At 40.0% G+C, this 12,517-nt stretch overlaps 1 protein-coding gene across 2 annotated transcripts in view; it reads left to right on the top strand.

The window, feature by feature from the left end:
- The window catches only part of LOC148845234 (rho GTPase-activating protein 7-like), a 41,937-nt gene that overhangs the window by 7,086 nt on the left and 22,334 nt on the right, over positions 1 to 12,517 (top strand). For both annotated transcript variants that reach the window (XM_088954507.1, XM_088954506.1), the window contains exons 4-7: positions 2,927 to 2,997; positions 3,089 to 3,167; positions 3,266 to 3,410; positions 3,645 to 3,764. In XM_088954507.1, coding sequence (XP_088810633.1) covers positions 2,927 to 2,997; positions 3,089 to 3,167; positions 3,266 to 3,410; positions 3,645 to 3,764 — 415 coding nt within the window. The remainder of the gene's footprint in view (positions 1 to 2,926; positions 2,998 to 3,088; positions 3,168 to 3,265; positions 3,411 to 3,644; positions 3,765 to 12,517) is intronic.

Raw genomic sequence — 12,517 nt, 5'->3', positions numbered from 1 at the left:
TTCTTGACTGCCTAACACTGTGCTTCATGCAACATAGCTAGCCTTACAACTGTTTTATAGAATTTTCCTTTTAATGTAAGTGGTATTCGCTACTACATATAATGAATAAAGGGTGCCACCAGGCCTGAATTTTTTTGGCTCTCAATTTCCTCTTCTCCCTCTCCTCTCTATACTCTGTAATTTCCAGCTTGAGATCATGGTACCAGAGCAAACCTTTGGGAGATAGAAGCACTCAAACCACAGTTTTTCTTTCCTTCTTGCCCAGAATTTTGTTTTTGAACTGTGAAGGGAAGAAAACCTTGATCGGCCTTGGTCAGACCATCAATTTTCTCTTTTTCTTATTTTCTGCCTTGGTCGTAATACCAAGGAGATGATTTGGTGACAGTCAGATGCCGTGATGGTGTTTCCTTGGGGTGCATGCCTTTGTGTATGTGCTGTGAAGGGGTTGTGCGGTTTCTTCTTGAGTAGGTAGGGGAAGCCCTCTATTGATGCATGTGGTGTGTGTGCTGAGGTTGATTGGAGACTGTTTTTCTGGACTAGTATAGTTGCTGTAGTTGGTCTTCCAGAACTTTTCTTGGAGTTTTAGCAGTTCGATTGTTTCTTTTATTGAGGTGTGGTCAGTTTTAGTAGTCTTCTTGTGGTTTGAGTGCTTTCTCTAGTGGCAACTCATGATTTTGTCTCTTCTGAAGTTACATCTACCTAAGATACAACTAGTGTGGGAGTTGATAGCATGAATTTCCCTATGCCAATTACTTCGTTGAATGGACTAAATTACTTGGAGTGGTCTAAGGGTATCGAATTCTATGTTACAGCTAGAGGTAAAGCTGGATACAATATGAGGAGGTGAAGGGGCCTAAGAGTGGCAATATGGAACACGATAGGGGGGATCAAGAAAATAGTATGGTAATGTCTTGGCTTCTTGTAGGCTGTAGCTATGGAACCTGAGATGAGGAAAAATTTTAAATGGGCTGACACTACTAGTGAGATATGAGAACAGGCGAAATCAACATACTTTGAGCAAAGGCATTACATCAAGATCTATCAGTTACATGATGAATCCTCCACTTGTAAGCAAGGAAATCATAGTTTGTCAGCTTACTATTCAGCCATCACATCTGTATGGAAGGAGTTGGATCACTACCAGGCAGTTGACTAGGAAATAGAAAGCAATCCTACTCCCCCTCAACTACCTGGTGGTGGTGGGGGTGTTTCAAGCTGTAGTAGGGGAGAAAAACATCATCTCCGACAAAGGAATGTCTGGAGGTTAGACTAGGGTCAGGAAATGAGGCAGGTCGAGTTGGTGAGAGTTGTTCCACTTTGTCTCAACAAGCTGGAAAGAAAGAGGGGGATAAAGTGGAGATTAAGAGCCTAGTTAATGGGGATGTTAGAATTGGCAAGAGCTTAGGGTTATTTTTCTAGGGAGGTGAGGAGTACACTAGAAGAGCTTTCGAAGTTTTTGAAAAGAACAAAAGGGAAGAGAGAATAAAGAAGAAGTTGTTAGGAGAAGGAGGAAAGGTTTGGAACGAGGAAGACGATGGGTATGACGAGACGTTTGATGCTGAGGACTAGCTGCTTTTGCAGGGGGGGTTCTTTTTCATTTTGTTTGTGTCTTTATAGTCCTTCTGGTGTTGGATTGGGTGTTATCTTAGCACCGATGTTTGGCTGTATTCAGTTTTTGATTTATATCAATAAATTTGTATCTTTATTCTTCAAAAAAAAAAAGATGGCCTTGATCCTAGTGTAATGATAAAGTTTATCAGGTTCAGAAAACGATTCTGACAAGCCACTCTCCAACCAAGGCAAGCTACCAGGTACCAGCAATCCAGCCACGGTTGACAATTCCTTGGTGATTGTATTGTGGTGGACTTGAGTAATAATGGGTCTAATTATATAATCTTCTATGTCTAGAACTTATTCATGTTTTCTTGATTCTTCTGCATTGGTGATGGAATTGTAATTTAAACGACATGAGTTTGGATATGTCTCTCACCATTTCCTGGGAAGACCCAGAGTTTCAGACTTGATCTCATTTCTATCAATGGATTTGAGCATCTTACCATTCCCGGAAAAGATTCTGGCTGGATATCATTCCCATCATCATCGGTTTAGGTATGCGTCTCACAATTTCTATCAAGGAGTTTGATTATTATCTCATTCTGATCATCTATGGATCAAACAGTAAAGGGGGACAGATCCCCTTTTTTTTTGATAAATGGGACAGAACCAATTTTTCTAACTACTTTTTTGACAATCAAACAATGATAAAGAAATCTTTCACAAGTTTCTTTGGAATCACCAAATACTGTACTGTGAAAGTAGGCGTCTTTCTCTTCCCTTCTTTTCCTTCCCCTTCTCCATTTTCTCACCCAAACAAAACCTTAGTATGAACAAGATTCATGAGCAACCTGATTGATGCCCATAAAATTATCCATCGTGTTACTCATCAAAGCCTTGTCCCAACTATATGGGATTATGGGGTCTGCTACATGAATCCTGGTCTGCCATTCTATTCTGTTCAATGTGACATTCATTGTTAAATCAGGAGCCCCTAAACCATTTCACACCATTTCAACCTATGTCCTTTTTGATCTGCCCCTAGTACTTCTAGCCCCTTCAACTTGTAAAAGATCACTTCTTACTGGTGCTTTAGATGCTCTTCTCTGCATCCTATGTGTTACTGTGAAATTGTACAAATATCCAATTTAATTTAGTAGGTTAAGCCTTCATACAGCCACTGTTATTAGCCCATGCTAGTTACAACTCTGTGGTTCTTTTTGTCTAGAATTTTGAATTTTTATATGTTCGAGCTTGATGCTTGTTTATCCAATTTTTAGCTTGACTATATGTTCCTTTTCAGCAATTATAATTCACAGTATTACAACCTTATGTATTGGAACTGCTATTGATTAGTTTAGTTGTTTTGTAGAGTGCGCTTCCTCAGAGAGGTGGTGAGGTAAACCTTACTCTGGGTGGTATTGACTTGAATAATTCGGGGAGGTATGCAATATGCATGATTTACACATTCTTTGTTGGTTTGGTATATTGCCCAATGCCCACTTGGATTATATTAGTATCTATTTATTTGCAGTGTTGTGGTTAGGGAGGATAAAAAACTTTTGACTGTACTATTTCCTGATGGGCGCGATGGCCGAGCATTCACCCTTAAGGTGCTTCATTTGATTACTTCCATTGTCTTTGTATATTAGGGTGCTTGGAATACTGAGAGACTATCTATCCATATTTTGTGCTATTTTCTGACTTTCAGGCTGAGTCTTCAGAGGATTTATTTGAGTGGAAAGCAGCACTAGAACAGGCTCTTGCACAAGCACCAAGTGCAGCCCTTGTAATGGGACACAATGGGATTTTCCGGAATGACACAAGTGATACAATTGAAGGATCTTTCCAACAATGTCTGTAATCTTCCCTTACCTTTCTCAAAAAAAAAAAAAAGAGAAGAAAAAAGAAAAAAGAAAAAAGTCTGTACTCTTCTACCCAATATTAATTATTACACCTTAAATTGCCCAGGATGATATATGGTTCATTATTTATGTCTTTGTAAAATTGAACTTTAATCTGATTCATTTGTACTAAAACATTTCTTTTAATCACATGATGTACTAAAATATTTGCATGCTATAATTTAGGGAGAGATAAGCGCCCAGTCAAGTCATTGGTTGTTGGAAGACCAATTTTACTTGCTCTAGAAGATATAGATGGGGGTCCATCATTTCTTGAGAAAGCTCTTCGATTTTTGGAGAAGTTTGGTAAGTTATATTGTTGACTTTCTTCATGCTTTACTGCTCTGGAGCTTTATTTTCACCAATCTCTTTTTGAAGAAACTTAATTGCATTTATGGCTATTATTACATTTTTTTTGATTATTTTTGTCCTTAGTTGTTTTTTTTTTTCTTTATGAGCTCATAAGCATTGTTTTTCCCATATCTGCGAATTACAAGTAGGGATGACACCCCTTGCACAACTAGGTACAAGTATACAAGGTTCACAATTTCAATTTCATAGTAAGCTTTGATGCTTAAAAATGAGAATTCTGAATGGTGTAAAAATTTCAACTTATAGAACATTGTGAAGAATGAAATCTTGCAATAGTACTATAAAATATGTCAATAGGTTCCTTTTCTTAGTGGACTGGGAGGTAAATTGCAGAGGTTTATCTCGTAGAGCCCTACCTAGACCTATCTTAGATCACTGCCCAATCATTTTGCTGTAAGATTTACCTAGTGGAGTGTCATCACCTTTTAGGTTTGACAACATGTGTCCTTCACATTGTTCACCTATCCTTCACATTGAAAGTATGGAAAAAAGAAGTGTTCGGACATGTTATCAAAAAGTCGGAGGCAATTTCGAATCAACTAGTTTCTCTTTTCTCCTTTTGGGTGATTTCTTGTCACCTTGTAATCTCTTCACTTTCAATAAATTTTGTTTTACTATAAATAGAAGAGAATCAAATAGTGGTTTTGAATGAACTAAAGGCATAGAGGATTAACAAACAAGGGGATAAATTGGAGATGGGAAGTGAGAAAAGAGCTATAAATTCTATTGAGGAGAGGAAATTTCTTATAGATAGAAATCTTGATCTAAGTGGATCAAGGAAGGGTATGTGAATTCTAGATACTTAATCTGGTGGCAAATGGAAGGAGGAAAAATATTTTTTTTTTGTAAGTTGTTAGTGTATTGGAGAAACATAACTCAGCAAGAAGAGATAGCTAAGACTTTTGTGGGATATTTTAAAACCCTTCATGATGCTCCCCTGTCAAAGAGGTTGTTTGTGGATAGATTGGGTTGGCCTACTTTGAGTAGGGAGTTGGAAAAACCCTTTGATTTGGATGGAATTAAAAATGCAATGTTCTCTGTGGATAGAGATAAAACACCTCATTTTGATGGTTTCACCTACTAGGCGCATAGACGAAGCACATGTCAAGGTCTACACCTTGCCTATGCCTAGGTGCAGCACCTTTAGAAAGGCACATACTTGGTGTTCCTTGTGCCTCAGCTTAGGCGTGCCTTGGTTAAAATTTGCGCATTTTTACCTTTTTTTAATCATGGTGGCTTCACTCACTCACCGTGCTCCAAGAACCCCCTTTTTACTAATGTTGTTCATTCATCTTTATTAATACAAGACATTTTTTTAAAAGATAAAGAACTATAGTTAAAACTAAAATCCAATCTTTTATGTATGAATTAAGAATTCAAGACCCCTAGCATGTGCATGTTTGGGCTTGCCTCAAGGGTCTCAGTCAGAGTAGCTTGTAGAATTAGGGTAGTGCAATTAGAAAGAAATAAAGAGATTGAAAGTTTAACATGGTTGAATGTGTTTTGTATGTTAATTTAATTTATTTTATTTTTTAATCAGAAACGATAACTTTCATTAGAGATAAATTAACCTGAAATACAGAATTCAACCCTTATTAGAAAAGGTTGATCCAATAAACATCAAACATTACAGCATTGCCCAAAAAAGACTCTCCCTTGCAGTCCCTTGTTTTGCTAGTGTGTCAGCAAAACCATTTGCTGATCTCCTTACCCACTTGAACCAAACACCCACCTCCGTTGTTATGCTAAGAATTTCCCTTATCAGCTGTCTATATTGCCAAATTCCCAGATGCTCTGATTGAATCCACCCAATTACCAACTTGGAGTCTCCCTCTATCTCAGTCTGTTGTAGCCCCAACTGTTTGGCCAGTTTTACACCTTGATGTAGTGCCAAGATTTCTGCTCTTAAGGAATCTCCAACTCCTATTGGACTTCAAAACAAAGCCATTATCTTGCCTTCATTATCTCTGAAAACACCTCCTATACCAGATGGGCCTGGATTACCTATAGAGCTTCCATCAAAGTTCAGTTTCACCCTTTGTTGTGCCGGTGGGAACCAAACTTCCTATATCATAGCTTTGGAAGTAGTAGTAGATGCCACAATACCCCAACTTCTATAAATGTCTTCAACTGAGAAATCCTTAAAAAGATCACAGGATTTCAACCAGTGGATAACCTTAGTAGTTATTCCTTCCACAACCTCTTCCTTGGATCTACATCTGCCTTTAAAGATCCTATTGTTTCTTTCCTCCCACACAGACCACAATACAACAACTCTAGTGGCTTTCCCCATAATCCTTCAACGAACCGTTGGTTGCATGTAAAAAGTTGGATCAAAGAGGTTCACCACGCTTGAGGAGGGATTCCACCTGTAGCCAAAGAGAGAAGAGAACCAAGACCAAATAAAGAACACAAAGGGACTTGAGATTAGTAAATGTGAAATTGTCTCACCAGAACCCAAACAAAGGCAGCAAACATGGGGGGAGAGGCACATATTTGGCCTCTTTTTTTGCAATAAATCCAAGGTGTTGATTTTTTGGAGTATCTCTAAGGGAGTTTTCACCAACCCAAACATCTTCCCAAAACAAGACTTTATTTCCAACGTAGACATCATATTTGAAATAAGGAAGCATAAGAGGCAAAATACCTTGAATGGCTTTCCAAGGAGAACGCTGAGAAGCCCCAGGGTCGATTCCTGCATCCCAGCTGTTATCTGCCAATCCATGAATACTAACAATCACTCTAGACCAAAGTCTGTCCTGTTCCATCGGTAGTCTCCAAATCCATTTCCCTAGCAAAGCCATGTTTCTTAATCTTATATTTCCTAACCCAAGGCCTCCATCATCCCTACTCCTAGAAATCACCTCCCACTTCACTAAGTGATCTTTCTTAGTATTCCCTGGTTCCCACAAGAAATCCTTCATTATCTTCTCTAACTGGTTAGCTACTTTCATTGGTACTCTAAAGGTAGACAGGAAATAAATTGGCAGGTTGGCTAAGGTTGACTTGATTAAGGTTATCCTACCCCCTAAAGAGATGTAATTCCTCTTCCAATTTGCTAACCTCTTGGAGAATCTTTCAATTACAGGGTACCAAAAACTCTCAACCATTGGGTTCCCTCCTAGTGGTAGCCCCAAATGTTGTAAAGGTCAGTCCCCCACTTCACACCCCAAAATCCTAGCTAGGGAATCCATCTCCTCTCCACCTAGATTGAGCCCTGCCACACACTTTTTCCCCATTTCACTTTAAGATTGGACTTCTTTTCAAATTGAAGCACTAGACTCTTTAAGTTCTGTAATTCCCCTTTCTCCCCGACACAAAACAAGATGATGTCATCTGTCAATTGTAAGTGTGTGACCACCACCTCTTCCCTACCAATGACGTGATCTCTTTGCCTAATACCCCTCATTGCAGGAAAGAAACCCCTAGCTACACCATTCACCAATATTGAGAAATGACATGAAGAAATGCATCCCTTTACCCACTGCACCATCTCTCCCCCTAGGCCCAGGAGCTTTAGCTCGTTCCATGGAGAAGATTGCATTTCTCACTTCTTGGGCCTCAAATCTTCTTTCCAAAGATTCCAATAAGACACTATCTTCCACCCTCCACTCCAAGTCCTCTAAGCTCTCACTAGGTCTCACTGGGTTGTCATACACTAATTTGAAGTGATTAACCAAAGCTTGAGCTATATCATCTTCCCTTGTTAGCAATTGCCCATCCCACTCCAATTTTGAAACAGAATTCTTCTCCTCCCATTTTCCAACGAATGAAAAAACCTTGTATTGATGTCCCCTTCCTTTAGCCATTTGCACCTGGATTTTTGCCTCCAACTTATCTCCTCCTTCCTAAGAAGATCTTCTAGTTCCTGTTTCAAATTCCATCCTTCCACCCTACCCTCTTCCTTCAGCCTTCTTTCAGCTTCTAGTCCATCTAGCTCCTACACTCTCTGATTCCTCTTTCCTTTGCTCTAATCTACCAAAAACCTCTTTATTCCAAATCTTGAGTCTAGCTTTCAGGAGTTGTAGTTTCTTGTAAAACCTATACCCCTTCCATCGGAATTCCACTTGGTCCACTTCCCACCCTTCTTTTACCTTAGTTAGAAATTCTGGATGAAGTAACCACATGTTTTCAAACCTAAAAGGGCACGGGCCTCCATCTAGTCTTTCTTGAGACAACCTGATTGGGCAATGATCTGAAATAGGTCTCGGCAATGCTGTAACACCTAAAATCTTCCATTCAACTTCCCAATCCACTATAAAGAGGAACCTATCCAATCGACAACAGGTAGGGTTTTCTTGGAAGTTTGACTAGGTAAAATTTGCTTGCTGAAGAGGGAAGTCTCGCAATGTAAAATTCTCCACAAAGAGATTAAACTTCCTCATGCTAGATGTAATCATACGACTGGGGTTATTGGACTCGTTTAAGAATCTTATTACGTTGAAATCCCCACTCAAACACCAAGGGCCATCACACAAACCCCTAACAGCTGCTAGTTCTTCCCAGAAACCTTCCCTTTCTCTTCAATTTTATTGACACCGAGAAGTTCCCAATTAATTCTTCTTCACACTCCCAGTCTTAATTTCTCCATAAAGTAATAATTCCCCCTGAAGCTCCCCATGATTGTGCAAAGGCCCAACTCAAATTTCTTGTTGACCAAATGCTCCTCACCCATTTCTCGTCCACCTCAGACAATTTTGATTCTTGTATTAAGACCACATCTGGCTTTTCTCTTCTCAAGAAGTCTTTGATCACTCGCCTTTTTTTTGAACTCCCCAAACCTCTTACAGTCCAGCTTATTAATTTCATGGACAAACAAATCAGGTAGCCCCAACCAAACCACCCTCTTTACTCCTTTTTTCTATCCTTTCTACCCCCACTCGCTTTATCATAAACTACCCCACTCTTCAACCTCTCCACCTCACTCAGCTTTTTCTTCTTCTTAGAAAGCTCTCCAACCTTCTTACTAGACTCTTCCACCTTCTCAATTTCTTCTAGCTTCTTACCTGACCCCTTCTTTTTTTCTGCTGTCCTTTTGATTTTCCACTGTATCCACTTTTCTCCACTGTATTGGGAAATTGAATAATCTCCTCCTCAACCCTACCCTCTCTCACATTCAGCTCCTCTTCCATCCTGATTCTAAATCGTTCCAAGATCAACTCCCAAATTTTGTCCCCTAGTTCTCTCTCTTCTGCTTCTCAATTTATCTCCCCTACTACCTCTGTCACTTGTCCCGAATCAAATGAATTGGCAGACTTTAAAGCTGGGCTGGAATCACCTGTAGGCGAGACACACACAGGGCTTGGGGAAACAGAGTTAATAACCAAAAACTGAACCTGAAAACAATCCAAACCTTGGGAGGAAGAAGACGCAATATGAGTTGCTGGAATAGCCTGAACCCCTTTTGTTTGACTTTCGCTGGGAATAGGACCCTCGATATCAAGATCTGGATTGATTGCAGTGGGAAGCGGGCAGTTTATTGCCCTGCTTGGAGGAACCAGATTGCCAACACACACCGTACAAGCACCCATTCCCTGGTCTTTACAAAGGATTGAATCCCCTTTTCTCCCTGTTTCGGTTTTCTCCTCACCCGAGCCTGTTTTCTTTCTTTCCAACTCCTTTCTAGGCCGAACCAACTCTCCTGGAAGTGTTCAAGCCTCTTCTTCGAACAGTAACTTTAATCCTGGGTTGTCTTCCTCCCCAAACCTTGAACGACATTTACTCTGTATACTACCATAGCTGGACTCTTCAACATACAACTCCTCTTTCAGAGACTCATCATCTACACTTACCCAGTCTGAAGCAGAATCCTCCAATTCTAACCTCGTGCGATTATATCTCGGATTAGGTTTATCTGGGCTAGTGGAGTAAGAGACCAGTCTTGGCTGCCACGCTAAAGTCAGACCAGACAAACGTTTTTCTTTCGAGCCAGTTGCAGACCAATCTGAAGAGGACGAAGATATACCACAGCGAATGTCCATAGTCTTTTGAACCTTGTTCCGCCTCACGTGCCTATTTAAGTGGTCACCTGATTTATCTATGGGCTTACTTGCTGTTGGAGTCTTATTTCCAGGCCCATCCACTTTAAGTTTAAAACTGAGCCCACCAGTACCCCTCACTTCTACCGTTGGCCCATCCTTGTAATTTTGAACCTGACCCAGTCTTTTTAAAAGTTTAGTATCCAGTCTTTTTAAAAGTTTAGTATTGGTTCCCTGACTGCAGGCCTGGGCCATATCAAACAACAATCCACCTGGTTGCTGTTCCAATCTACCTCCACCTGTCCCCACCTTTGGACACTTGTTCAAATTGAAAAAGTCTTCTGACAGACTTTCTCCACCTTTGGACGTTACTATCTGAGCAAAAGTCCTAGTCCGATCCTCTGATTTGCCAATTAAAGTGGAAGACTGGGGTACTGCTTTCCTATCCCTTGCTTTTACAGTTTCCTTCCCAGTGTTAACTCGAACCTTGGAGGCACGTCATCTTCGTCTTCCCCACTCCTCCCCAATCTCCACCATCTAGCTTCTGTAGAAGTTGCAATCAAACCTTGAGTTCTACATTATCTGAAGTTAAATCCAAAGACCTTGGGATAAGCTCTGGCTTTGCTCCAGCTACATTAATCTGCACGGCACTCAGGTTGGAAGCATCAAAGGAAACCATCTTGCCTCCGCATAGCTTTGCAACTTTCCTGAATACCTCCATCTTCCATGGATGGAAAGGCAACCCAATAATTTTCAGATTGATAAGTTCTGTGGGTTCTACCAACTAAACATTGCAAAAAGGCTTCCATTTCTCCAACACCACCACACTTTGCTCTGTAACAGCCGAAACAGTAGCAAAATCCAGAGGAATCCCCTGAAAATACACTACAGCCTTGTGGTCGTCAAAGGGAGAAATCTGCAACACCTCTGTAGTCTTCATTATCTGTTGGACTTCTTCACCTAGTCTCTCCCAATCTTTTATACTTTCTTGTTTACCGAGAGGACAAGTTTAAGCTGCCAATCCTCTTTAGGTTTGTTCACCCACAATTTCACCAAACCTAGTCCAGCATCAATCTGCAATTTACTTTCCATCCCTCTCCTCCTCTCCTGGGATCTCCCTGAAAACTTTCCCTGACTGCCCTTCAGATTGTTCCTTAATTTTTTGACCATCTTTTAGGGCACTTTCTCTGTCATTAATTACCACCAAAAACTCCTGAATTGCTTCTGCTAACTGGTCCCATCCTGAGGCCTCCCTTCCTTCAGGGAAACAGGTAAACTGCTTCAGCCCCTCACCAAAGTGTTCCTGCACTCCCCAAAACTCCCGTACTTGTTCTCTTTTCTTTCAGCCACGTACTTCCTGTTCTGTTCCAATAGACAGCACCTCCACTCCCTTGATTTTTCTGTTATTTTAGCTCTATTGAGAACTCCTTGGAACCATGGTACCGCCCTTCCTTCGAGAAGCAAAGAAGCTTTCCCCGATTCTACAATCTTTAGAGAGAGTCCATTTCTAGTCCAGATTTCTTCCAAGATGAAAGTCTTCGCTTCCACCTTCAACACTTTCCTCCATCTTTTTGCTCGCAGGAACTGACCTTCCCTCCCTTCCAAGCTTCCCCTGCTGACCTTCATGTTTTTCTTCGAAGAAAAAAACTTAAGCAAGGCCTTATTTTAATTTTATTTTTACATTTGCACTTTGAATATATTTTATTTGTTCTTTTATGTATTTTAATTTGAGCTAATAGGATTTTTAAAACATTTAGATTAAAAATTAAGTAAGCATTTTTTATTAATGCTGTTTTTAGTTTTTTGATTTTTTAGCATTTCATTTTTTTATTGAAAATTTTGAAAATTTTGCTTATCTTCAAAAAGGTGCGTGCTTCACCTTGCACCTTGCGCCTAGGGTGCAAAAAGCCCCTTGCACTTTTAAAACACTGAATTTCACCATGACCTTTTTTTAGGATTGTTGGGACATTATAAAATGTGATCAAATGGACGCATTGAAGAGTTCTATGACAGAGGTTTTATCAGCGTAGGGGGCCAATGCCAACCTTTGTGGCTTCGATACTGAAGAATCCTGGAGTGCCCACCCTAAGGACTTAGAGTAATCAAGCTGGTTGGAAGCTTCTACAAAATAATTCCCAAGGCCATATCTGTTTGGCTTAAGGAAGTGTTACCTTCTATTATATCCTAATCTCAAGGGGCATTTGTCCAAGGATGACATTATGCAGTAGGGCTGGAACAAACTATTAGAAGACAGAAATGAGAGAGGAAGAGAGTGAGAGAGGAGAAAGGGTAAAAGAAAAGAAAAGAGAGAAATCCCAAGGTATCACTCCAAGGGGGGTCCTGGAATCACTCTAGGGTTTGTAGGAATCACTCCATAGAACAAGAGAGCTCTAAAGAAATCTTTATTCATTCATTAGCTTCAAAAGGAAGAGAATACATCTATTTATAGAGTGACATGTGTGGCCCGGAATATTGTTCACCATAATTACAAAAATGACATTCATTGTCTTGTGCATCACGAAACACAATAACTTTCTATCTATTAATGCAAATAAACTGAAAATTGAAAGACAATTCCTAATAAACTAGAGGAACAAGATGTTATAGCCCAGTCGCCACACAGGACTAGTTAAAATGACGAAAATACCCATACTGTCCAAGTATACAAAACTATAGAAAATTTAAGAAAATTCCAAATTTGATTCTTCA

The sequence above is a fragment of the Nelumbo lutea genome, chromosome 7, assembly GCF_056320005.1.
Source record: "Nelumbo lutea isolate HS-2025 chromosome 7, American lotus-T2T, whole genome shotgun sequence".
Taxonomy (NCBI): domain Eukaryota; kingdom Viridiplantae; phylum Streptophyta; class Magnoliopsida; order Proteales; family Nelumbonaceae; genus Nelumbo; species Nelumbo lutea.
This window is presented reverse-complemented; position numbering and strand designations above follow the sequence as displayed.